The sequence below is a fragment of the Zootoca vivipara genome, chromosome 4, assembly GCF_965207765.1.
Source record: "Zootoca vivipara chromosome 4, rZooViv2.hap1.1, whole genome shotgun sequence".
In the NCBI taxonomy this organism is placed as follows: domain Eukaryota; kingdom Metazoa; phylum Chordata; class Lepidosauria; order Squamata; family Lacertidae; genus Zootoca; species Zootoca vivipara.
In genome coordinates, this window is record NC_142587.1 from 91,324,549 (window position 1) to 91,352,138 (window position 27,590).

Below are 27,590 nucleotides of genomic sequence, written 5' to 3' on the forward strand. Positions count from 1 at the left end.
TCCAATGTTTCTTCCAAGGAGCTCAAGATGGCGTACATTGTTCTTTTCCATTTTACCCCCATGACAACCCTGTGAGGTAAGTTAAGCTGAGTGGCAGTGACTGGCCCAAAGTCCACCCATTGAGTTTCATGGCTGGCTGGAGTCTAGTCTGGCACTCTCACCACTGCACCACACTGCCCAAAGTATCCCACAGCATAAAACTGAGAAGTAACCCCATAAGCCTAGCACCCATATACTTTCCTAAGTAGGGAAGTTTTATTATACTGAGAAGGGGACGACAGAGGACGAGATGGTTGGACAGTGTTCTCGAAGCTACGAACATGAGTTTGACCAGGCTGCGGGAGGCAGTGCAAGACAGGAGTGCCTGGCGTGCTATGGTCCATGGGGTCACGAAGAGTCGGACATGACTAAACGACTAAACAACATTATGCTGTTAGCGCAGAGCCACAGGAAGAAGTCCAATTAAGTCCTCATACCTTTTAAAGCATGTAACTTCCCCCAAGGAATCCCGGGAGCTGTATTTTTTTAAAGGGTGCCAGGAATTGTAGCTTTGAGGGGAGTAAACTACAGTTCCCAGGATACCGTAAGGAGCAAATTCCATAGTTTAGTTGCATAGTTTGTCTTGAACGTTCCAGCATTTGGCTTCATCGGATGTTTGGGTTCTAGCTTTGAGTTTCCTGCTGTTAAGCAGGGGGCAGGAGTATGGGGTCTAAATGCCCCCTCCCCCTGAGTTTATAATTCTATCCTGCATTAAAAATGGCCGTTTGCCATGCTACATTCAGCGTTGCCAACTGGCAGTAAAAATAAAACTCTGCCTGGCCTGTTTCTGCCCCTTTAACTGTGGACAAGGTCAGTAGAAACTAGTAGGTGAACCCTAACATGTATAAATCAGCAAATGAACTTTCCCATGGCCTGGAGATAAGCAGTAATTCTTGCTGATTATCTGCAGATCAAGTTTAAGGCACAGAAACAGGGGGTCTATTAAAAAAAGAGAGAGAGAGGTAATGATTAGCCCGCTTTGCTGCAAAGCAACCTATGATCTGTTGTAAACATAACCTACAAAAATGGAAATAAAATAACAATGCTGTGGTAAAGCAGCACATTTGTTTCCAACATTTCCAGCCACTAAGGACTTGGGTGTGCAAAACCGGAGTGTTTGCACAAAACACCATCGAAAAAAATAATGTGCACTGATTACAGACGTACCTTGGAAGTCGAACAGAATCCGTTCCAGAAGTCCATTCGACCTCCAAAATGTTTGGGAACCAAGGTACGGCTTCCGATTGGCTGCTGGAAGCTCCTGCAGCCAATTGGAAGTCACGGAAGCCGCGCTGGACATTTGGGTTCCAAAGAACGTTTGAGAACCAGAACAATCACTTCTGGTTTTCGATCGTTCGGGAGCGAAAATGTTTGGCAACTAAGCTGTTCGAATTCCAAGGCTGTTCGAAGTCCAAGACTGTACTTGCAAGCAAAGCCTTAATATAGGCGTGGACAACCTATTTTCTGACTAGGTCCATATTACCTTAGGAGTAATTGTTGAGGGCATATGCTAGCCAATTTCTCTTCCTTCCTTCCTTCCTTCCTTCCTTCCTTCCTTCCTTCCTTCCTTCCTTCCTTCCTTCCTTCCTTCCTTCTCTCTCTGCTCTCTTTTTCCATTCTCCTTTCTCTCTTTCTGCTACCCTCTTCTCCTGTGTTTCCCCTTCCTGCCACCTACATGAAATCAGTTTTAGAGAGTAACATGAGCAAGGAGTCAACTACCCCAAAGAGTTTCAGTTTATCCATTCTCAGCATGCATAACTGAGGCCGGGCATCCAGAGCCACACTTGTTTGAGCTGTAAAGAAAAAAAAAAGTCGTGTGTCATCCGAATGGAATTGGACAGAGGCCCACAGGCTGCCCGCATACCATACACATTTTGAAATATCACATCTTTTGGGAGTAACTAATCAAACCTGGATAGCAGCTATGCCTCTTTCAAAAGCTATACACCACAGCTTCCAAGTAATCGCCTGGCAGGTTTCTTCATCCACTCCTCTCTCTTCCTCACAGCGTACGAGATGGCGCAACCTATAACCCTTGAGGTAAGTGCTTCAGTGCTAGACTAAGGGAACCATTTAGGGTGGTATAGTAGGATACAGGAAGATCTGGCCATGGGGTCCATTCCTTCAGGTTCTCTTGCCCTGGTGAACTGAGAGGGAGCTGTGCAAGAGATCAGTTGCACTCGCCTGAGCTCTTGCACACCTCATCTCCCTTTCATTGTAGCTAAGTGCCCAAGTAGTTTTCCCCCTCTATGAGTGGGATTTACCAGAATGTGTACCAAACTGCCCTGAATTGGATTCACCATCTTCCTGATCCAGGCGAAGAAATGTGTTTTGTAGAATGCTACTGCCAGTCTGGCTCCTCCAAGACCCCCCTCTGTGCGCCCAGAGGCATGGGGATCAAAGCCACTGCAGCATCAACTTCTTGCCACACTTCTTTTGCTCCTTACACGATTACAACTCCCGACAATCCAAAACACAGACTGGCCCAATTAAAACTAATTAGCAGGCTCAGGGGAAAGTATATTGATGAGGACTGACCAGTGACCAAGCAGCGAAGTGAACAGCCAAACCTTTCTCCTACCACCCTCTGCGGAATGAAAGTCGGTGTGTGTGTGTGTGTGTGTGTGTGTGTGTGTGTGTGTGTGTATACACCACATCATCATGAGGAAGTCGTTTTCAAAACTCCCGCTCTATTTTCTGTGTATATATAAGCTGGTCCTTTCTTTCTTAATTTTCTTTTTATTGCTTACAATCATGAAATGCAAACAGGGGCGTAGGAAGATAGGGGCGGTGGGGGCGGTGCACCCCGAGTGACGCGATCCCAGGGGTGCCATTGCTGCTGCCCGCCCCGCCCCCAAAACGCAAGCCCCACCCCAATACACGCGCCCTGTCACTGTGCACGGTGTGCCCCGCCCCCAGAACGCGCGCCACGTCACTGGGGGCAGCGCGCCTGCTCTCCGCCCCCCGGTGGCAGAGCATGAAGCTCCACTGCTGAATGCAAATACTGTACCAGTTTACAAATACCTCCCTCACTTCAGCAAGTGTGTAATCACAGAATCATAGAGTTGGAAGGGATCCTCCAGGGGTCTTCTAGTCCAACCCCCTGCAATGCAGGAATCACAGCTAAAGGTTCCCAGACAGATGGCCATTATTCTCTGTTGAAAAACTTCCAGTGAAGGAAGTAGTTTATTCCACTGCAGAACAGTTCTTCCTGATGTTTAGTCGGAATCTCCTTTCTTGTAACTTGAAGCCATTGGTTCGAGTCCTACCCTTGAGAGCAAGAGAAAACAAGCTTGCTCCATGTGACAGCCCTTAAGATATTTGAACATGGCTGTCATATCACCAGTTCTGTTCTTTTCTCCAGATCGGGAAGCATCAGTAAAAAGAAACGAACTGTCATGTGAATGCTGCTGGAGCCTAAAACCCTGGTTTGCTGCTGCCAGTCAGTGCAGGCAATACTGAGCTAGATGGAAGATGGTCTGACTAGACTAGACAGCTTTCTATAGTCATATGGATTATTTAACTAAACAGGAAATGACAAGCCTTTCCCATTGAAATGGGTATGTTTTGCCTGGTAAAGAGGAGACTGAGGGGAGATGCAATAGCTATCTTCAAATGTCAAATTTCTGTCACATGCAGGATGGAGCAAGCATGTTTCCTCCTGCTCTGGAGGGTAGGACCGGAACCAATGGCTTCCAGTTACATGAAAGGGGATTCTGACTAGACATTGTTGGACAGTGGAACAGACTCCCACGAGAGGTGGTAAGGCTCTGCTCGCTTGGAGGCTTTCAAGCTGAGGTTGGATGGCCATCTGACATGCATGATCTAGTTGAGAGTCCTGCATTGGGGGGGTTGGACTAGATGACCCCCAGGCATAGCTGCCAAGTTTTCCCTTTTCTCGCGAGGAAGCCTATTCAGCATAAGGGAAAATCCCTTAAAATAAGGGATAACTTGGCAGCTATGCCCCCAGGGTCTCTTCCAACTCTACAATTCTGTGGTTCTAACTGCATCACTGCCAACACATCCTGGCCGCAGCTGCACCCAAATTCCTTCGATTTCAGGTGCAACCTTGGAGATTACGCAGAACGCACGGCGACTGCAAACCTCCGCCCCGCCTTCTCCTTTCCTTGCTCTGTCCCCCCCCCCCCGTCTGTCTCTCTACAAGCTCATGAGGATCTCTCTCTGCTAAAGAGCAACCTTTTCTCTTTCCTCGCCCCCCGTCCTGGAGCATCAGTGTCTCAGCCCAGATGGGGATCGAGGACGGAAACTGGGAGGCGGAGGCGCCGCGGGGCTCCGTTCCGCAGCAGCCAGTCTCCGGGTTGCAAATTCGGTTACTTGATCTGCTTCCTGGTGTTTGCTTTCGATTTGCAGGGTCGCCTCCTCCAAGGCTACTTGCCGGCTGGTGATGTGACTGAGAGAGGGCCCTGATCCGGGCAGAGAAAGAGGCGAAAGTAAGCAGCGATTTTTATCCTTTTGCATTTCTCGTAAGGGGGGGGAGGACAGAGTTTGGGGTGGGGGGCTTTTGGGGGAGGGAGCAGTTAACCTTCCATGCGAAGAGAGCCCCCAGCCCCGCCCCCAAATCCCATTCCGTCTATTGGTGGCGCTGGCAGGACCCGCCTTTGCTCAGTGCTACCTTTTGCATGTGTGTGTGCCTTTGTCTTGAAAACAGCTCAAGACCAACACCGGCCGCTTTGTGCAACGATGCTGATGATGCCCACTTTTAGCAGAAGCGTTCTTCGGCTGGCGGGGGCCACGCTGCGGCTCCAGGTGTTCAGCTCCCCCCAGAACAGATGCTGCTACTCTGGAGACGCCCACCCTTCCCCCACTAAAGCCACGGCGGTGAAGAAGAGGGGCTATGACATCACCAGGAACCCCCATCTCAACAAGGTTAGACTAAACCTCTCTGTTCTTGCTTGGAAGCTTTTGTTCATTTTGGCACGTATTTATTTTGCTTAGAGGGGAGGGAGAGAGTTTGCATGTGTGCATATCCTCTGTTAAAAAAATCCTTATTTTGTCGCTGCTGTGGAGTCCACCTTCCCTAGCTCTTCCCAGGTATGTTTCCTCTTCTTGATCACACAGTGCTACATGTCACGGTCGCTGCTGCAAACTTTTATTGAAGTCTGGAAGAAGAAAGCAAGCCTAACACTGTGCAACTTTTCCTGCAAACTGCCCTGTAGGTTTCGATTTTGTGCCCGCAAACAGCTTCCTGGTTATGATACCCATTCATACCAATAACGGGGGTCTTGCTCTCATTGCTGTAGCTCACGGCGCAGGATTGTGGATCAGCAAATCTTTTTCAGGTCTTCGTGGTCTCGGCGTTATGCAAGAAAATAAGGAGACGCCTTCTGGATCAAGCCAAAGGTCCGTCTAGGCCAGCATCCTGTTCTCACTATGGCCAACCAGATGCCTCTGGAAAGTCCAAAAGGGCCTGAGTGCAACAATGCGATTCCCAGTGACTAGTATTAATGGGCTCATCTCCTTTGATACTGGATGTGGTAGAAAGCCATTTTGATTGGTAGCCATCAATAGGCTTGTTCTCCATCCAGGCTGCGGCAGAGAATTCTACCATTTTAACTATGTGATGTGTGAATAAAGCCATGAATATTTCAACATTCAGCTTTTGGGGACAAACCCAGGTTCTGGTATTATGAGAGAGGGAGGAGAAACCTCATTCCATCCCATTTCTCCATGCCACACACATATTTTTATTCACCTCTTATCATGTTCCTCCGTACAGTGGTACCTCGGTTTATGAACACAATTGGTTCCGGAAGTCTGTTCATAAACTGAAGCGGAGTACTCAACCTAAAGCGTACTTAACCTGAAGCATGGGTGTAATTGGTTCCGGAAGTCTGTTCATAAACTGAAGCGTTCATAAACTGAAGCGAACTTTCCCATTGAAAGTAATGGAAATTGAATTAATCCATTCCAGATGGGTCCGCGGCGTTTGTAAACCAAGGTGTTCATAAACCGAGGTTCCACTGTATTACCCACTATTTTCCAGCCCCCAATAGTCTAACTGCACTTACGATAACCTGCATTGGCTTTAGAATCAGATAATAAAGTGCATATAATTCTGTTTCTCTGTACCCACGCCACAATACACCTCCACCACCAGTTTTCTGCTAGTTACCTATTAATAGATGAATGTTTCAGATAATTGGTTTTCGTTGGGTTCACGCTATTCCGAGGGTGGATATCTGTTGGCCAAATAAGACTGAAAACATTTTGGGCTTGTTTTGGAAATAAACACACACTCATACCGGTAGCTGCAGTGCTGAGCATTGCTCCTGGAAAGCAAGTAGGAGGCTTGAACTAGGATTGGCCTGAGACATTTAGCTGGTGGTGTCATCTCCCCCCCTCCCCTCCCTTCCCCTCCCCTCCCCTCCCCACCCCATGTCCCCAAAGTGCACAGTATTAAGTAAAGTCAAGGTCTCTTCAGAGACATATGAAGCAGCAGATCTCTCTGACTATAAAAACACAACATTAATAAGCTAAAGAACTAATCCCACTATACCAGAAGTTTTCAACCTTTTTGACTCCACGGCTTCCTTGACCAAGTACATTCTTTCTGTGGCACCCCTGTGGGGCTCAGGAGCCCAGTTATGTCACCCCTTGCCTGCAGGACCGGCAGCCCCTCGCCCCTTTTCGAACACCCTCCCTTGTGGAGTGGTCCCTCAGCCTCCTCTCTTCTCCCCTCTCCTTGGGAGTCCTCTGGGCAGCCGCAGCTCTGAGCTGCCCCCCCCACTTGCCCAAAAGAGAGGTGCCTCCTCACAGTGCCCCATAGGGGCCTGGGAAGCAACCCCTGGCCAGCCCCAGAGGCACCATTTGCCTGGGGAGCTTGTAGCCAGGGCTGCTGCAACAAAAGCCACGACACGAGAGGGCATCTAAGGAGGGAGGGAGGGAAGGAATGAGGGACAGAGGCCAGTGTTGCCCGCAGCACCCCTGACTATCATTCAAGGCACCCCAGGGTGCCACGGCACACTGGTTGAAAACCACTTCACAATGCCAAAATGGCTTCTCACCATTTGGAGTTTACTACCAGACCATGAATTATGGAGTGTCCTGCGGCAGCTAGCATCAGACAATGTAGGATGCTCCAATATTGGAAGCAGTGTTAGAAACTCAGATACCGGTATATAAGCTAGGCGCCAAATGGTTCCTTAAACCAGGGTTACCATCTCCAAAACAGAATGTGTAGTTGCCATTTTTTGGACAAGGCAGCTCTAAAGTCTTATTTTCCAATACGACACTTTTGGTTCCTGAAATTCATTCTGATTGTGCAGATAAAACATAACTGATAGAACTCTACAGGATGTGTTGCTAGTACAGCCGTACCTTGGATCTCAAACGCCTTGGCTCCTGATCAAATCAACTCCCGAACAATTGAAATCCGGGAGTGAGTGTTCCAGTTTCCGAACATTTTTTTCGAAGCCAAACATCTGACGGGGCTTCCACGGCTTCCAATTGGCTGCAGGAGCTTCCAGCAGCCAATTAGAAGCCAAGCTTTGGTTCCTGAATGTTTTGGAAGTTGAACTGACTTCCGGAACGGATTCTGTTTGACTTCCAAGGTACAGCTGTATGTGAAAACAATATGTGTTTTCAGATGGTGTAGATGTCTCTGGCACCATCCTGGCACCTGGGCATCTTCATTTGGTCACAAGTGGCCAATAGCCAGGTGCAGAATAAAATCTGTTAAACTTAATCCTGCCCTGCCTCCCTTGGAATTAAAGTTTTAAGAGTTTGAACACCCACCCTAAAGCAAGTTACAGTGGAACCTCGGTTTATGAATTTTCAGTTTATGAACGCCGCTGACCCATCTGGAACGGATTAATTCATTTTCCATTACTTTCAATGGAAAAGTTCGCTTCAGTTTATGAACGCTTCAGTTTATGAACAGACTTCCGGAACCAATTACACCCATGCTTTGGGTTAAGTACGCTTCAGTTTAAGTTCTCTGCGGACCCGTCTGGAACGGATTGATCCACTTTCCATTACTTTCAATGGGAAAGTTCGCTTCAGTTTATGAACGCTTCAGTTTAAGTTCTCTGCGGACCCGTCTGGAACGGATTAATCCACTTTCCATTACTTTCAATGGGAAAGTTCGCTTCAGTTTATGAACGCTTCAGTTTAAGTTCTCTGCGGACCCGTCTGGAACGGATTAATCCACTTTCCATTACTTTCAATGGGAAAGTTCGCTTCAGTTTATGAATGCTTCAGTTTATGAACAGACTTCCGGAACCAATTGTGTTCATAAACCGAGGTACCACTGTATTGATGATGAGACCATGACATCTGTGGATGCCAGACTACCATAGGAATGAGAAAGCAGGTCCCAAATTCTTCTTCTCTGCGTTCATTTTTCTATGGGCAGATAGCTGCATTTTTTATTTATTGATCGCATTTATAACCCCTATCTCCTTCGAGGAGCTCAGAGACACAGGTCCCCTTCCCAATTTTATCCTCACAACAACCCTGTAGGCTAAGGTTGAGAGACTGAGACTGGTCCAAGGCCACATTGTGAGAGTCCTGGCTGAGTAGTGGGTGGGGATTTGAACCCTGGTCTCCTAGGGACCCAGGTGGCGCTGTGGTTAAACCACTGAGCCTAGGGCTTGCTGATCAGAAGGTCGGCGGTTCAAATCCCTGTGGCGGGGTGAGCTCCTGTTGCTTGGTCCCAGCTCCTGCCAACCTAGCAGTTCGAAAGCACATCAAAATGCAAGTAGATAAATAGGAACCGCTACAGTGGGAAGGTAAACGGTGTTTCCATGTGCTGCTCTGGTTTGCCAGAAGCGGCTTTGTCATGCTGGCCACATGACCTGGAAGCTATACGCCGGCTCCCTTGGCCAATAATGCGAGATGAGCGCGCAACCCCAGAGTCGGTCACGACTGGACCTAATGGTCAGGGGTCCCTTTACCTTTTACCTCCCAGGACCTAGTCCAGCATTTTATCATGTGGTTCCCCCCCCCTAGGACCTGAAACAGGATTGCTCCCCTGTTTACTGTTTGTGGGAGCTGTGCCTTAAGTCATCTCATTTACCCAGCTAAAAACCTTTCAGCTTTTTCTGCAGAAGGTGTAATTTATGTACTTTGGAGCAAAGCTTTCCCTATCTTTTGGAGAAGTGCCACTGCTAGCTTTGCAGACACACAGTTGAGCAGTCAGCAGTTTTCCCTTCCCTTTTTTTTTTTTAAAGAACGTGACAGGATATCGATATGATAGTGACTTGCCAACTTTGGTTTTTTGTGGGGTTTTTTGCAAATAGGTCTGCTCTGTGCAGCCATCCAAAGTGTTACAGCAGGAAAGCAATGCAGAGCCAAACATTTAGATGATGTGTTATTATTATTTATTAAATGTGTATACAGTGGTACCTCGGTTCTCGATCGTAATCCATTCTGGAAGACGGTTCAGCTTCCGAAACGTTCGAAAGCCAAGGCGCGGCTTCCCATTGGTTGCAAGAGCTTCTTGCACTCAGCAGAAGCTGTGTCACACGTTCGAGTTCCGAAAAACGTTTGAAAACGGAAGCATTTACTTCCGGGTTTTCAGCGTTTGAGAACCGAAATGTTTGACAACAGAGGTGTTTGGGAACCGAGGTTCCACTGTACTGCCATTCATCCCTAGATCAGTGGTTCCCAAACTTTTTCAGACTGTTGACTCCTTGGTTCCGTAAACACATCCCCAATGCCCGCTTCTCTATAAGGAACATTATTCAAAATAGTGGTTTGCATGACCTTCCTAAAGAAGATAGTAACGCAATATAAAAGGAACAATTAACTGTACATAATCAGAGCAGACTCATTGAAATTAATGGACCTAAATCAGTTAGATTTTAGATGGGCGATATTCTGTTGTGTCTTGTCAGCACAAGGATTTCCACTTAATATGATGGCATTTCCCTCCTTGCTCCTGCTTTTCGTTCCCCATGCCCTCCCCAGATTTGCTTCATAGTTTCGGGGGAACCCCTACAACAGATTTAGGGGGTGCACAGGGTGAGGAGACAGCGGGAGAATGTTCTGTTGCACAAGTGGAAATCTTTGCGCTGATGGAACGTTCTCCTTAGCGCTGCAGTGTGGTGTAGTGGTTAGAGTTGTCAGACTAGGACACTCAGACATGAAGCGCATTGGGTGACGTTGGGCCTCAGCCTAATCCTACCTTGCAGGGTCGTTGTGGGTATTCATTGAGCAAGGGGAGGACCATGTAAACTCCCTCGAGCTCCGTGGAGGGGGAAAAGTGTGGTCCAAATGCAATAAATAGATAAATAATGCATTGGCTTCAACCCAGAGGGTTTGCTCTTGAAAATGACTAGGATTGATGCAGCCCACAGTTGGGTTTTCTTGCTAGGGGCCTGTGCTGTTGTTCTTGGGTGGCAGGATCAACCACTGTTGTGCGATGGTGGAGCTGTGAGCAAAAGGATTTAGAAGCTGTTTTAACAAATCCGCAGTTTCAGGAAGAGGGGCTTTCCTTGTCTAAGCAAAATCAAGGCTGGATAAGGCTGAATTAACGGCAGTGTTTTGCATGGCACCTCCCTGCTTTCGTTTTCCTATTCAGTGACGTGTTATCAGCGCAACTGTCAAAACTTAGAGCTCACCACTGTGGTTCTCACCTGAATGCCTTCTCCCTCTGCTTTGGAAGAGGTTAACTTGGGGACAGGCCAGAAGGGAGTATGGCCCTTGGGTTGCAAAAGTTTACACCACCCCTGCCGTAGCTATAGATCAGGTTTCTCCAACTTGATATCTTCAAGAAGTTGTTGGACTCCCATTAGCCCTGGCCAGGATGGCCGATGGCAAAGGATGATGGGAGTTGTAGTCCAGATTGGGGAACAGATGGCATGTACACTCACAGGCACACATACTACCAGCTTAGTTTATTAGTTTAGGATCTCCAAGCAATTATTATTCTATGGACCCTAGGGAAAATTGAAAGACCAGTTCAAGTCATAGACGAATTACCATGTGCCTGCAATATTCGTATTTTTTCAAAAAAAATAAAAATAAAATTCCACTGCTGCACTGAACATTTTTATCATCTCAGTTTACAAAAAATAAAAATGAATTTAAAAATGATGTCAGCGTGCAATTTAGAAAATTGGGCTAAACGAACTGTAGCGTCCTTTCCTTTCCAAGCTGCTGGCAGTGCTAATCATGCATGAATATTGGCATTTCAAAGAAGGCCATTGCCAGGGCGGGTCAAGTCCGTGGTGGCCAAGAGGAAATCTTTGAGGGTTGTGTTGTCATAGATGGAGCACAAAAGAGAGCTGTTCTTGCTGCTGGAAAGGGTTCATTGGGTGGTAAGAAAAGAAAGGAAGAAAATGTTTCAGCAGAGGGGCCAAAGGCCAGCTCCTGTCCTCAGTGGAATCCGTTCCCCCTGTTTTTGAAGTTCAGGCTGTGAATGCTAATGCTTCTTACATAACCTTGATAAGAATGCTTTACCCTATACAGTGGTACCTCGGATTACAGACACTTAACTGTCAGGAAATTCTTCCTGATGTTTAGTCGGAATTGCCTTTCTTGTAACTTGAAGCCATTGGTTCGAGTCCTACCCTCCCGATCAGGAAAAAACAAGCCTGATCCATCTTCTATGTGACAGCCCTTGAGATATTTGAAGATGGCTATCGTATCTCCTCTCAGCCTCCTCTTTTCCAGGCTTAACATACCCAACTCCTTCAACCATTCCTCATAAGGCTTGGTTTTGAGACCCTTGATCATCTTGATCACCTTTGTCTGCACATGTTCCAGCTTGCCAATAATTGATTGATTGATTGAATTTATATACCGCCCTATAGCTGGGTGTGTGTGTGTGTGTGTCTCAGGGTGGTTCACAGAAACACACAATATCCTGCTTAAATCGTGCCGCCCAGAACTGGACGCAGGATTCCAGGGCACCACAATTCATCTAGAATCTCTGCAAGAAAGGAGTTACAGTGGTACCTCTACTTACGAATAACTCTACTTATGAATGTTTCTACTTACGAACGGAGCTCCGTCCGCCATCTTGGATGCGGTTTAGATAGGATTTTTTCTACTTACGAATTTTTAGATAGGGTTGCTTCGACTGACGAATTTTTTCTCCCAATGCATTCCGATGGGATTCGACTTACATTTTTTTTCTACTTACAAATGTGCGTTCGGAACGCATTAGATTCGTAAGTAGAGGTACCACTGTAAGTCTTGCGCAATGCAAAAACCTCTTGGAGATCTTGGCGTGGATGAGGCCCGTGCAGCTGTGTTTACATCCTCTGAGATCCGAGCGATGACTCGGCTCCTTGCGGGGTGGCAGGGCTGCAAGTGCGAACCAGCCCCAGGGCTACTCTGCCCCGTGGTGGTGCTGACTCAGCACTCGGTTGGAATGCTTAAACGCCGCCGCCAGGCATTCCCACTTCCAATTGACAGAGTATGTGTAACAGGCGTGGGTTTAAGGCCTGTGTCATGGGTGGGGATCCTCTTTCACCCTGAGGGCCAGATTTGCACCCTGCAAACCTTCCCAGGGCCAAATGCATCCTTTTTTTTATGGTTAACACCCAAGCCCATCTTTGTTGGAAGCCCCTCCGGCTGATTTCATAGTCACTGCTGAGGAACTGTGCCTGGGATGGCTTCTCAGAAGAGATCTGCTTTGCCAGATGTGCTTAATTTAGCAGCAGAAAACCCCTTATGCATGGGAAACTGCACAGCTTTGCAGAAACAGCGAAGCTGTTATCAGTGTGGCGATGGCTATTGTTAATTGGATGCTAATTGCTGAGGAAGTAAGTGGGGGTTATTTATTAGACATGCTGTTCTTTTCAGCCTGGATTGGCTCCATCAGCAGCTCACGATTAGAAGGCACATCCCAATACAATTATAGATGAGCTATGCAGAGATATATGTTTGTTAGAGGAACCTGAGGCCTATTGGGGGCTAGGGTTGCCAGACTCAGTAGAGGACAGGACTTCTGTGCCTTTAATTGCCCTGCTCTCTTTAAGGTTTCCAGACTCAAAAGAGAGCAGGGCAATTAAAGGCACAGAAGTCCTGTCCCCTATTGAGTCTGGCAACCCTATTGGGGGCTGCTCTATGTAGCCCAGTGCCGAATTTACATATAAGCCAAACAAGCTGTAGCTTAGGGCCCCACTCTCTTGGGGGGGGGGCCCAAAAATTAAAGGAAAAAAACTGGATTTACATTTCCAAAATATAAAATAAAACCTACATACAGCAACAGTGTTTTGTGTTGTGTAGGCTCCCCCATGATGTAGGTAATGGGCCCCGCCTGCTAGCCTGCTCCCTAAAATATCACTGGTTTGCTCATTTCTGTATATAGGGTGCCTACATTCTGCATGGACTGTTATGTGCAAATGGCTTTAGATACCTATTTGTTGTTATTGTTTAGTCGTTTAGTCGTGTCTGACTTTTCATGACCCCATGGACCAGAGCACATCTCGTCCTCTGTCGTCCCCTTCTCCTAGTGCCCTCCATCAGGGTCTTTTTCAGGGAACCTTCTCTTCTCATGAGGTGGCCAAAGTATTGGAGCCTCAGCTTCAGGATCTGTCCTTCCAGTGAGCACTCAGGGCTGATTTCCTTCAGAATGGATAGGTTTGATCTTCTTGCGGTCCACGGGATACCTAATAGATACCTATTAGGTCCATAAATTACCATATAGCATATATTCAACACCAAAAACTGTGACAATTTGTTGTTGACAAAGGACAATAGGACATATAAAGGGCCCCATTACCTTCAGTAGCTTAAGGCCTCATCAAACTTAAATCTGGCCTTGGTCTGACCCGTGGGGCTTTCCTGAGCCATGTCTTTCTAGCTTCCAGGATTCTTTGAGGGGAAGCCATGGCTGTGGTATCATAGTGCTTTAAATGTAGAGTATGGCTGTCTCCTAGAATTCCACTGAGCATAGCTGCCAAGTTTTCGCTTTTCTCGCGAGGAAGCCTATTCAGCATAAGGGAAAATCCCTGTAAAAAAGGGATAACTTGGCAGCTATGCCACTGAGCCTCTTGGGCTTGCCGATCAGAAGGTCGGTGGTTCAAATCCCTGTGACGGGGTGAGCTCCTGTTGCTCAGTCCCAGCTCCTGCCAACCTAGCAGTTCGAAAGCATGCCAAAAAGAGTGCAAGTAGATAAATAGGTTCCTCTCCAGCGGAAAGGTAAACAGCGTTTAATCATTCCAACCAAGTGCTCAGTCTGGTTTTGCCAGAAGCGGCTTAGTGCTGGTGACATGATCCGGAAAAACTGCGGACAAATGTCGGCTCCCTTGGCCTGTAAAGCGAGATGAACGCCGGAGCCCCAGTCTCGTCTGCAACTGGACTTAACTGTTGGGGTCGTCTTCCTTTATCTTTTTATGGATGTCTCCTAGAATTCCAGTGAATTCCTTGTGTTCTTGTCCATTCCAGTTTTTCCTGAGCCTGGACACAGGCAAAATACCCTTTAATTCCCTCTTTTGTGCTGCAAATATCTACAGATGCTCTATCACTGTTTGAGCCCAGAGTCCCTTGGAGTGAGCACCTGAGGGTGCCTGAGGGCGGGGGGGGGGGGGGCCTTGAAAGAGCCTGTGTTGGGGGTGGGAGGTGATTAAAGACCCCTTTGTGCGTGATGTGGGTGTAACTTATCTGAGGGAGTCGGTGCTGCAGCCCTTCAGACCTGTTAAAAATTAGTTGCAGAGCAAAGGATTATGGAGAATGACATGGGACTCATGGTGGGTGTTTTTGTTCTGGGTTAATTAGGGTCTTGAGATTTCAGCTCTTTGCTGTGTCACAGCTGGAAAGGATTGGGGAAAGGGGGGAGGCGGAGAAGGGGAATACTTGCAGTCCCGTGGAAAGAGGCAATAAACAGCCTCAGATTATTTCTCAGGCATTGCCAGAATTCCTATGTGTTGCCTCATCGGATCCTGCTGCCTAAGCTGCAGCATGATTGACATCAAGGGTACTTGCGGACGAGACAATCATTTAGACCTTTATTTGCGAAACTCTGTTGCTGAATTCTTGTTTAGCTCAAACCAGAGTCACATGCAACAGCAGTTGCTGCATGGAGCATTTTGTTCCTTTGGCAGGAATCCAGACGGCTCCCATGAAGAATCAGATTGGTGTGTTAAGCTGGGTGTGTGTTTTTAATTCTAAAAATCCTCATGTCTTGGCCCATACTCCTAAAAGGCTGGTTGCCCTCCTCTCTTTCAGCTCCATAGTTTCAGGTCAAATCCACACCCTAGCTTTAAAGTACATCTAAACCACATTAACAGTTCCCCCAAAGACTCATGGGAACTGCAGTTTAGCCCTAGCAGAGCTGCAATTTCCAACACCCTTAACAAACTATAGTTCCCAGGATTCCTTGGGGGGCATAACTGTTAAAGTGCTATACAGTGGTACCTTTGATTAAGAACTTAATTCGTTCCGGAGGTCCACACTTAACCTGAAACTGTTCTTAACCTGAGACACCAATTTAGCTAATGGGGCCTCCTGCTGCTGCAGGAGCATGATTTCTGTTCTCATCCTGAAGCAAAGTTCTTAACCCGAGGTACTATTTCTGGGTTAGTGGAGTCTGTAACCTTAAGCGTCTGTAACCTGAAGCATTTGTAACCCGAGGTACCACTGTAAGTGCTTTAAACATAGCTGCCAAGTTTTCCCTTTTCTCGCGAGGAAGCCTATTCAGCATTAGGGAAAATCCCTTTAAAAAAGGGATAACTTGGCAGCTATGGCTTTAAATGGAGGTTGTGACCTGTCTGTTAATCAGGGATGCGGGTGGCACTGTGGTCTAAACTACCGAGCCTCTTGGGCTTGCCGATCGAAGGGTCGGCAGATTGAATCTGTATGACAGGGTGAGCCCCCATTGCTTTGACCCAGCTCCTGCAAACCTAGCAGTTCTAAAGCATACCAGCACGAGTAAAGAAATAGGTACCACTGCAGTGGGAAGGTAAACGGCGTTTCCGTGCGCTCTCGCACTCATCACAGTGTCCGGTTTAGTCATGCTGGCCACATGACCCAGAAAGCTGTCTGTGGACAAATGTCAGCTCCCTCACCCTGAAAGCGGAGATTTGACCACCCCATGGTCAAATTTGATGGACTTAACCATCCAGGGGTCCTTAACCTTTTACCTTTACCCAGGGTCGTTGTTAGAAGACAGCTCAGAACACTCAAGACGCAAATCCTTTGCACTGGACCCCAATGTCTTGCCTCTTCCCCTTTTAAAAAACTTGTTAAAAAAAGAAACCTCTCAAATTTCCTTTACCTTGCTTATAGGGCAGCTGAGCATCCTGTACAGTGCAGCACCAGTGAGACCATCTTAATTTGTGTGGGCCCCAATCCACATTCAGTGTACCGAGCCCAGAAAATCCTGTTGGCACCTGAGAGCTCAGAGCAAGCCCTGATGGTGAGGGGCAGAGCTTGTTTCTCAGAGTTCCTGCGCTGCAAATATAATGCAATAAATTGCATGTATCTGTAGGGTGGCTTTCTCCAACCTGGGAAGCAGGGCTTTATATGAGTTGTAGTCCAGAATGTCTGGTGGAGACCAGGTGGACGAAGGCTGACCTAGGATCACCACACGTGCAAAGGACATTATTGATATTGTTATTTATTAAATTTATATACAGCCCTTCATTTGAAGATTGCAACATAGAAGCTCCATTGCTTGAAGAAACGATTGTTTTGTGCTACTAGATATGCCTTGGCTGGTTTTATATGTATGCTGCTTGCTTGAACTGCATAATTATATAATGCCTGGGTGGCGCTGTGGGTTAAACCACAGAGCCTAGGGCTTGCCGATCAGAAGGTCAGTGGTTCGAATCCCCGCGACGGGGTGAGCTCCTGTTGCTCGGTCCCAGCTCCTGCCAACCTAGCAGTTTGAAGGCACATCAAAGTGCAAGTAGATAAATAGGCACCGTTCCGGCGGGAAGGTAAACGGCGTTTCCATGTGCTGCTCTGGTTCTCCAGAAGCGGCTTTGTCATGCTGGCCACATGACCTGGAAGCTGTACGCTGGCTCCCTTGGCCAATAACGCGAGATGAGCGCCGCAACCCCAGAGTCGGTCACGACTGGACTTAATGGTCAGGGGTCCCTTTACCTTTACCTTACTTTTATTAATTCATTTCTGCCCTGCCAGCCTAGCTTCAAAGAGCTCTTTGCACATCTGCCAGCAAATAAAAATGAGAAGCCGTAAACTTCCTTTCTGTGCCGCCTAGAAACTGTTAAAAAGCATGAAAGAGCAGACAATACAAAGCACAGAAGCTGCAATAAAATACGTCTCAAATCGCTTCCCAGAAACTGATAAACATTCAGTCCTAACTAGACTCCCGCAATCTTCCTGGATTCTAAACCACGGAACCCATGTAATCCTGTAAGTCTTTCCAAATGAGTTTGTTTATTGTGTCCTCCTGATGGGAGATGTTTCATACATTATCCAAAGGACCTCTTGCTAGTCTCTGATATTCCTGAGAGAAGCACCACAGCTCAGTGGCAGAATGTTTGCATTGCATGGAGAAAGCTCTGGGTTTGGTCTGTGGCATCTCCAGAAAGATTCTCATCTGAAATCTTCCCGTCAGTGCAGATGGTAGAGAAGCTAGATCAGGCATCCCCAAACTTCGGCCCTCCAGATGTTTCAGACTACAATTCCCATCATCCCTGACCACTGGTCCTGTTAGCTAGGGATCATGGGAGTTGTATGCCAAAACATCTGGAGGGCCGAAGTTTGGGGATGCCTGAGCTAGATGGACCAATGGTCTGACTCTGTATAAGGCAGAGTCCCTGGTTCCTCTGTTGCCAGAAAGGCATTCATAGGGCGGTGGCAGCGGTCTCTCCAAACCCTACGTGGAAATGCTAAGAACTGAAGCGGGGACCTTTTTCATAGAATTGTAGATCTGGAAGGACTGCGAGGGTCGTTTTGTCCAACCCCATGCAATGCAGGAATCTTTTGCCCAACGTGGGGCTCGAACCCACGACCCTGAGATCAAGAGTCTCATGCCAAAGCAAGTGTTCTACAAGTGAGCTACAACCCTTCCCTTGCTCTTCCGTGGTTAAATGAACTCTGCAGCCTGTTGGCAACCTCTAGTGATGCATGTGCCGGCTCATTCTGGTCCAGTTTGGATGGGAAGGAGTGGACAGCCCACCTAGAGCCAACATTCACTTCTTTGGTGCATACATTGATCATGCACAGGAGTGGGCCATATTCCTTTTCTGAGAAACTTTTTCTGGGGGGGGGCGGGGCGGCATACCAGTGGTGAGCAGAGCCACATGGGAAAGTGTGTGGGGCCATAAATGTGACTTCCACCCGTGTCCAGTAGGCTACTTTCTCTCTCTATGCTCCCTCCAGGCAAGCATGCAGAATGATGAAGAGTTACGGGGGTTTCCAGCTAGGCAAAAACACTCAGGGCAGTGCAAAGCAGGGCTGGTAATGGATGTGACTCAGGAGTGTGGGTGGCTCTGGAGATGGCCCCAAGGACCAGATAAAGAAGTTGGGGGGGGGGCTGCATTCGGGGCCTGAGCTTTCCAATCCCTGGTTATGAAGATAGAGGAAGCTGTGCTCATGTGGGGCAATGAGAACCCATTAGAACTTCCCCTCCTCATATATATTTTTGGGGGGGGACCCAGCCAGATGGCCATGGTATAAAGAATAAAATCACCATCATCATTATTTCTATTGCTTCAGTATTTAGCTTCCCCCCCCCCACATTTTCTGAGTCTTAATAAGCTTGAAAGAAGAGGCAAGTAGCTTGCATGCTAATAATAGCTGGCACCTTTCCCCAAAGCTATTTCTGGAGCAAGACTACAGTCTGTAGCACACACAAGACGCTGTTCTTTTTCATTTTTGGCACATCTTTCGAACGCAGCATAGTTCCCCCCCCCCTCGACACAGCAACTCTGTTAAGTAGGAAAAGTAAAGGTAAAGGGACCCCTGACTGTTAGGTCCAGTCGCAGATGACTCTGGGGTTGCGGCGCTCATCTTGCTTTACTGGCCGAGGGAGCCAGCGTACAGCTTCCAGGTCATGTGGCCAGAATGACTAAGCCACTTCTGGCGAACCAGAGCAGCACACGGAAACACCGTTTACCTTCCCACCGGAGTGGTACCTATTTATCTACTTGCACTTTGACATGCTTTCAAACTGCTAGGTTGGCAGGAGCAGGGACCAAGCAACGGGAGCTCATCCCGTCACGGGGATTCGAACCGCCAACCTTCTGATCAGCAAGCCCTAGGCTCTGCGGTTTAACCCTCAGCGCCACCTACGTCCCAGTGCCACTCGCGTTGAAGTAGGAAGAATACATTTACAGTGGTGCCTCACTAGACGAATGCCCTGTTAGACTAATTTTTCACTATACGAATAGGTTTTGCGATCGGAGGTTGCCTCACAAGACAACGAGGTTTTCTATGGTCGCCGCTTCGTCTTGCAAAGCGTGGCCATAAAAACCTCTGATCACAAAACCTACATTTGTCTAGCGCAGGCATCCCCAAACTATGGCCCTCCAGATGTTTTGGCCTTCAACTGCCATGATCCCTAGCTAACAGGACCAGTGGTCGGGGAAGATGGGAATTGTAGCCAAGAACATCTGGAGGGCCGAAGTTTGGGGATGCCTGGTCTAGCGAAAGGGGAACCAGCTGTAGCAAGGGGAGAAGGCAAAGGAAGATCAGCTGAGAGGCAGCTGGTTCCCCTTTGTGTTCCACTGGTCTCTGCCGGTGAGGGGCAACCGGCAGAGACCAGCAGAACACAAAGGGCTGTAGCGCGGGAAGAAGGGGGGAGAGAAGTGGAGGAACGGATCCTTTCCTCCGCTTCTCCCCCCACCGCCACGCCACGGACACCCGGGAGCATTGGGTATCATCATGCATCAAAGTATTTTAAGCAAGGTGGAGGAATGATTCTACGATCAAGGTCTATAAAACTTGGGTTTCGTCCTTGGCGCTTTGGCCAGCCAAACTGACTCTGCTGTACATTGAAGCCACCCAGTCTCTGAAGGATTCTCCCCAATCTCTCAGACATGGGAAGGTTTTTCAAAATGGAAGAAACCCCTCTAAAAACCTGACACGTCAATCTCATTCCTCCGCCATTAGGAACTCAATACTGTACTGTACCTCCCTTGGATTAACAGCAACAAGCAAATGTAATGTAGAGCATAGATTTTATTTTTTTGAGAACAAACTTTTGATTTACAAAGGAAGGGTTTGCTCCCATCATGAAGTCCTGCAGTGCAGAGTTGTGCTTGAGACCTTTTCAAAGACTCTGCTATTTTTGTGTGTCAAAGAACCAGAACATACTTCATCCTTATTAGGTGATCATCCTGCAGGCCAGAGTTTTGGTAGAAGTTGAATTCCAAATTACTGTGCTGTAGCCTACAAGGGATTTTAATGGTTCCCCACTGGATGGGTATTTCAAAGTATGTGTGGTGCCTTACGGTGGGGGGGGGGCCAGTTATTTTGGGGGAAAGAAATGAGAGTTTGCTACATAATGCATTAATACCAGTAATTTGAGTGAGTGTTTATTTTTATACTAGATTTTTTTCCCCCTATGTGTCTCATAGATCTAATATATGATTTTCTCAAGCTTGGAATAGAAGTAAATAGTCTTGTATTTACCTTTTACACAACACATTGTTTGTGAGAAGGAGTGGTTGTCACAACCAAATTTTAATGCATTGAAATTGCAACAAGGGTATTGGAAACCGTGGCTTGAAGTAGGCTCCTAGTTGTGGTTTGTGGGAAACTGTGGTTTGCACAAACCATAAACTGTGCAGTTGTGGCAAACTGTATCCTATGAAAACTCAAATGTGAGGGGTGGGATGGGAGCTGGAGGAAGGTGTGTACCAGCAAGGAGCCCCTTCACCTGAAAAGCAAAGTTAAACCTTGACATCTTTTAAAGATGAAATTGCTTTTTATGAAAACAAAACGAAAAAATCCAATATGTTTTTTCTTTTCCTTTGGTGCCTGATGTATGATTAAGAAAAGCCATGCTGAATCAGGCCCACAGCCCATCTAGTTCAGCATCCCTTTCTCACAGGGACCAGATGCCCATGGGATACCCGGCAAGTAGGGCCTGAGTGCAACAGCACTCTCGCCACCTGTGATTCCCAGTCGTCTTCAAAGGTGTACAGTCCCTGACAGTGAAGACAGAGCACAACCACCCAGATTCATAGCCACCGATAGCCTTACTATTCAGGAATTTGCCTAATCGTTTTTTTAAGCCACCCAAGTTGGTGACTTATCGCTGCATCTTGTGGGAGTGAGATCATCTTACGGCCCCGCCTGGCAGCACTACCCTATTTAGCAAATCCGTTTCATAAAGGGGCATTGCAACTTGAGTGCAACTTTCTTCCTTTTCTAATATCTGAAGCATGGGTAGCATTTCTCCAGACCTGTCTTCTTCTGCAGATGCTATTTCTCTCCCTCGCATGCAGGGAGTTCCATCTGTAAGAAGCAGGAGGCGCGTGAGCTTCGGATCCATGCTCTCGAACTTCACGTGTCTCTCCTCTTCCTCTCGTCGCTCCCTGGGAGGTATTTGCAATGGAAGGACTTCGTGAGCTATCCCTGTGGCAGCCGGAGGCCTTGACCAGCTTGCCACACCTCTGTGGTCTGGATTTGAAGCCAGCCCTGGGGGCGAGAAGAAAACACTTTCATTAGTCGAGCTCAGGAAACTGATGGGTGGAGTAGTTTCACTCTTCATTAGCCCAGACTTTTGAAGGAAAGAAGGGAGGAGAAAGCCTTGTCCTTTTCCCTCGCATAGTTTCCCCCCTCGCTTCCAGTTGGCTGTGCAGGCCTGCTCCATTAGGCCATATGGAGCACTGCTCCATCAACCTTAGCCTGCCCCCAGCCAGCCAATTGGGTCAACCTTATTTTCTTTTTGTCAGGAGTGAGCCGGCAGTAAATCACACTGTGCACGTTGGAGTTATTAGCAAGAACACAATCTGCACAGACTTGGAGGAATGTCAGGCCTAATGAGCGCAGTGTATCATCCCTGGTAGGTCTTGCCCCGAGAATCGGTTGCCGAGACTGAGTCTCAGCCGTCTACATACCATCCTCTCCAGGGTTCTTCCCAAGCAATCAGAGACTGTGCCTGTGTGTCACCACTCTCTCCTTTTCCCTTTTCATGCCTTTTCTGTTTCTGGGAGACAAGGGGGAAGGGAGCTTGTTGTAGCAGCAGGAGGAGGGACCATGCCTCTTCAGCAGCCTGACTCAATTCTGCCTCTTGGATTCCTTCTGATTCTGCCACAGACTCTGCCCCTGATCCCCTCTCACTAAGCTCTGTTACCTCTTTAGTTTCTGACTCCCCCCCCTCCTCCTCCTCCTCGTCTTCTCCCTCTTCTCCCCCTGACCACTAAGGCAGTTGGATGGCAACTGGCAACTCCTGCAGCCAAACTGGTGCAAAACGTATTGCTCTGCTTTCCTTTGGACCACACCAGCGAGGTTTGTCATCTGTGCAGCCTAGGACCTCTATACACACTGCCCAGGCTTGTGCCCCAGGGAGGTCACTTTGGTGCAGCTAACACAGTGGTTAGATTTCACCCTTGGAGGTGCACTCCATTGTCTCCTGAGACAGACAAATGCCAGCATGTTGTTCTACAATGGTTCACTGGTGCTACTTCATTATCCATAGTCCAGAGGGGCTATAGCAGAACAAAAGAGGGACCAAAAAATAACCAGGAATTATTATTATTTTGCATGAAAAGTTACGGGATTTCAGGATATGCACTGACTGGAAATGAAGCAGTGTGACTGCCCTGAAATCTTTGCAGGTGCACATAGCATTTGACAGCTGGACATCATGGAACACAAATGGTCACAAATGCAGAATAAAAAAAGAATTGCTAGAGACCCCTGTCATGTTGCAGAATACACCAGCCTGGAGGGGCCCTAATTATTCACTTTCAGAAATATTTATCACTGGTTTTGGATGTTTATTCAGAGGAATATTCATTCATCTGTCCCCAGAGCTGTAGGCTGCTTGAGACTGACCTCCAAGCTACCGGTCCCATCCTGTCAATTTACAGCGCCAGTCCTGCTCAGGCAGTGACAGAACTGTCTCGTATGCCTTTGGAACATTCCCTGCGATGCGCATTCAATCTTTCTTGTGCAGCTCAGCAGAAGTTCCTAATTGATACAATTGAGCCGTTATGGGTGAGCCGCTTGAGCAGATATCGAAGGCGTATTGCAAATTGTAGGTATCAAGAGCAAATTGCTGGTTCGTGCCTGAACACGGAAATTCAACAGGAAGAAAAGAAAGACTGACGCAAAATAAAAATTGATGGACTGGAACTTGATGGATTCACCATCCTCTGAAAGAATTTATTGCGTGCGGTAACAGAAGAAGGGACTGTCTGTTTTACAGAATCTTTTGATATATCAAGAAATTTGGGGAAAGGAGCATCGTCCCACCTAGAACAAGGGATGATATTGTCGTGCTTTAGAACTGAGAGCTATAAATTAAGGGTTTTTAAAGTGGCCACTGTGGCTATGTTGCACCTCCACTGTCATTGGCAGTTTGCTTCTGAATACCAGTTGTTGAGAACAACAGGAAATGTTGCAGGGAATGCTGCTGTCAGGTTCTGCTTGCGAGCTTCCTATTGGGGCATCTGGTTGGCCCCTATGAGAACAGGATGCTGGACTAGACTAGATGGGCCTTTGGCCTGATCCAGGAGTTGGGCTCTTCTTATGTTCTTAAGTGGGACCCATAACGAAATGTTGCGGTGTGGGCTGTTCCTGTTCAGTGCTTCTGTTCAGTGCTCCAGCCACACCCCTTTCCAGGGTACTCCATTTGGAACCCCACCACCAGATGCTCCAGGTCACAGGTTGCGTAAATTAAATTGGAATAATCACTTACAGTTTCTGGAGTTCGAAGGTTTTATTCATGCAGGAACTATTTACAAGATGAGCGGAGATGAGAGAGAGAAAGCAGTAGACGGCTTATCTGGTATGAACAGCAAACAAACTGGCTTAGCTTTTAGAGGTGGAGCTTCACAAACAGTGCTTTCGTGTGGTTTAAAGTTACATGTGCATTAACTACAAACTCAAGGAAAGGAAATGTATTTGCTTTTCTCCAACAACTAAACCTGCTCAGTTCTCATTAGGTGAGCTGCCAGTTAAAGGGAGAAGAGAAAACTAGGTTTTCTTCAAGCTGATATATATAACTTGTGTACAGATGGTATCAGTTGGGCTACATAGGAATCAGCCCTTACCCCTGGACATTGCCAATAGAAGGTTTCTCTCCATAAAGTATTACATTTCCTGAATATCCATTTGCAGCCATGGATGTTCAGTGATATGCCCATGCAAGATTACAGCTGACTGGGTCTTTTAGTGATCCAGCTCCATTCTGGTTTTAAATATTCCTTTTGAAAGAAGCTTGTAATTCTTTTCCCATGGTGTCATCACTGTAACCTTTTCCGAATTGTTTCCAGCGAGGCTAGTGGGCTGTTCTGACTAATACTGTCCATGCCACTCTTCAGAGCATGAGAAGATCAAACTACACTTCTTCATTTGTTTCTTAGGCAGAAATTGAGATCTTGAAAGCATTTTGAAATGATATTTTTAAAAACCCTGTGGCAGTCTTACCCTTCAAATACCCAGAAGAGACTTGCCCCTTCTCACCATAGCCTTAATTATATTGTACTTTTGTGCGGATTTTAGCTGTAAGCCAATTTGAGAGCCCTCTCTTGCTGTTAAGCAATATTGTTCAGGCAATAAGTAAGACATCCCTTCAGGTATTTGAAGACGGCTATCACATCAGCTCTCAGTCTCCTCTTTTCTAGGCTAAGCGTACCCGGCTGCTTCAACTGTTCCTCATAAGGCTTGTGTTCCAGACCCTTGATCATGTGTGCCTCCTCTGTACACATTCCAGCTTGTCAATATCCTTCTTAAACTGTACATAGCCCTAGAATTGCACTGAATTTGTTTGAGGTGTTTCCTGGTTTTTGTCAGCTATGTAGCTTTTGTGCTGTTTACATTTCTGTAAATATTGTGGGGTTTTGTGTTTTTTTTTAATCAAAGAACCCTGTTAATACAACATACGGAGAATTTATCTTATGAAGCGTCTTATAAAGGCAAAAAGAAGAAGCCTCGGTTTCATTTTTAAACTTTTATGCTGCATAGGATATCCTAATACAGTACATTTTATCATGCCTTTTCAAATTTACAGTCACTGTGTTTTTGTTTTGTTTTGTTTTGTTTAAGCTTTTTGTTTGTGCCAAATTAAAACTGTGTGGCTTACAGCTTAAAATAATTAAAAGACAAATGAATTAACAGTATTAAAAGCAATCCATTTTAAAAAGAAGTTGTAAACATAATTGAATGTTCCTGTGTAAATGAACATATTGCACGTGCCACATACATGATGCAACTTTCCCCCTCTCCTGTGATTAAAAATAACTGGGCATTTTAATATTGACGGTCGTTCACCCTTGCTAGATTCAACATACTGCCATCTGCCTTATTGCAGGGCTGATATGTGGTTAGCCGTATGCGGAGCGAGTCTGCCCCTGCGGCCTGACAGAGGTGGAAACCGTCTCTCATGTATTGCTACGATGCCGTTTCTATGAGGATATACGCTCGGTTTTTATCACCCCAGTTATACAGAAAATTCCAAGTGGGTCTCAAACTCAATGCTTAAAATCCCTGATAGAGGACAAGGATCCAGAGATCAGGGTGGCCAAATTTTGCGCGGCTGCCACAAAACTCAGGGAACAAGCTGTGCTATTACAAAGACTAAGGCTTCAGATGCAAAGTCTAGATAATATTTTAGAGACTTAAGACCTAAACCACATTTCTAATGGCTGCCATATTCATATTGTTTATTGTTATATTGATTGTTAATTCAAACTTAATTCTATTGTGTTTTATGTTCGCTTAGTATGGTATGTGTATCTGGCCTGGGACCGTATTAATTTCGTTTCATTTCAACTGGGCAATTTTTTTATTGACTTTGTCATCTTGTTTATCCATTCAGTATAACTGCAGTTTGTAAGTTGTTTTTCCCCTATGGAGTCTTGTGTTTTCGTATGGACGCTTTTTATAGAACCAAATTGCTCTCACATGATACAGCTCTTTTTTTGACTACCACTTGAAGCTGCAATTGGAGGGTGACATGTATGGATGAGCCTTCACTGAAACAAATAAAATAAAATTTACTCTTAAACAAAGCTACTATATCAGAGAGATGGTGAAGTTTAATGCCTGACATGCTAGGTTTTTTTTACACACAAATACACAGTTGGATGTTCTTTAAAAAAGAAAGAAGAAGAAGAGTTTGGATTTGATGTCCTGCTTTATCACTACCCGAAGGAGTCTCAAAGCGGCTAACATTCTCCTTTCCCTTCCTCCCCCACAACAAACACTCTGTGAGGTGAGTGGGGCTGAGAGACTTCAGATAAGTGTGACTAGCCCAAGGTCACCCAGCAGCTGCATGTAGAGGAGCGGAGACACGAACCGGGTTCCCCAGATTACGAGTCTATCGCCCTCAACCACTACACCACACTGGCTCTCAGAAAGAAAGAAAGAAAGAAAGAAAGAAAGAAAGAAAGAAAGAAAGAAAGAAAGAAAGGGGAATACATTAAGAATGCAATTCCTTCGCCTGCAACCTAACGAGATTCAGTCCAGGAAGCATTCTACTACATTATTATTTCATAGAATCATAGAATCTTAGAGTTGGAAGGGACCCCTATGGTCATCTAGTACAACCCCCTGCAATGCAGGAATCTCAGCTAAAGCATCCATGACAGATGACCATCCAACCTTTGCTGAAAAACCTCCAGGGAGTCCACAACCTCCCAAGGGAGACTGTCCCACTGTTGAATAACTTACTGTTGGAAAGCTCTTCTTGATGTTTAGCCAGAATCTCCTTTCTTGTAACTTGAGGCCATTGGTTCAAGTCCTACCCTCCAGAGCAGGAGAAAACAAGCATGCTCTCTCTCCCATGTGACAGCCCTTCAGATATTTGAAGATGGCTATCGTATCTCCTCTCAGTCTTCTCTTTTCCAGGCTGAACACTCCCAACTCCTTCAAGCGCTTCTCGTAAGGCTTGGTTTCCAGATCCTTGATCATCTTTGGTCGCCCTCCCCGGCACACCTTCCAGCTTGTCAACATCCTTCTTAAATTGTTTTGCCCAGAATTGGACACAGTACTCCAGGTGTGGTCTGACCAAGGCAGAATAGAGTGGTACTATTACTTCCCTTGATATGGATACTAGACTTCTGTTGATGCAGAGTTTGCATTCCTTAGGGGTGCTGTATTTAAAAAAGTAAAGTTCTTGACACCCGCAAAGTTGCTGAGCTTTGTTTAGGAGACCACCAAAATTGCTGCACTCCCCCCAAAATAGTGATTTTGGAGCTGTTTCCACTGCTTTTTCCATCATTTTGCCATGACATCCAGACATGTTGGGAATTTTCCTGACGCATGGCAAGCCTAGCATTCTTTCCAAAGGAGCCCAGGGTGGCAAACATCAAAATGTTATTACAGAACAATTTTTTTAAGTATCTAAAAACATTTCTAACACTTTAGAACATCTTTAAAAACCGTTAAAAAGCAACCGCATACCCTCACAGTTATTAATTTCCTGGCTGATGTGGCCAGTATCTATTAAAATACCTGAGTAACAAAATTTTGAAAAAAATAGAATTCTCCTG

At 46.5% G+C, this 27,590-nt stretch overlaps 1 protein-coding gene across 3 annotated transcripts in view; it reads left to right on the forward strand.

Annotated features, from left to right (window-relative positions):
* The window catches only part of ME3 (malic enzyme 3), an 88,670-nt gene continuing 61,080 nt past the window's right edge, over window positions 1-27,590 (forward strand). Inside the window, exons 1-3 of one of the 3 annotated variants that reach the window (XM_088668810.1) lie at window positions 1-76; window positions 4,411-4,490; window positions 4,709-4,926. In XM_088668810.1, coding sequence (XP_088524936.1) covers window positions 4,741-4,926 — 186 coding nt within the window. In that variant the 5' untranslated portion in view covers window positions 1-76; window positions 4,411-4,490; window positions 4,709-4,740. Of the gene's footprint in view, window positions 77-2,052; window positions 2,080-4,121; window positions 4,491-4,708; window positions 4,927-27,590 lie in introns of those variants that run through there. The other 2 variants (XM_035114891.3, XM_088668809.1) reach the window with 2 other exon arrangements.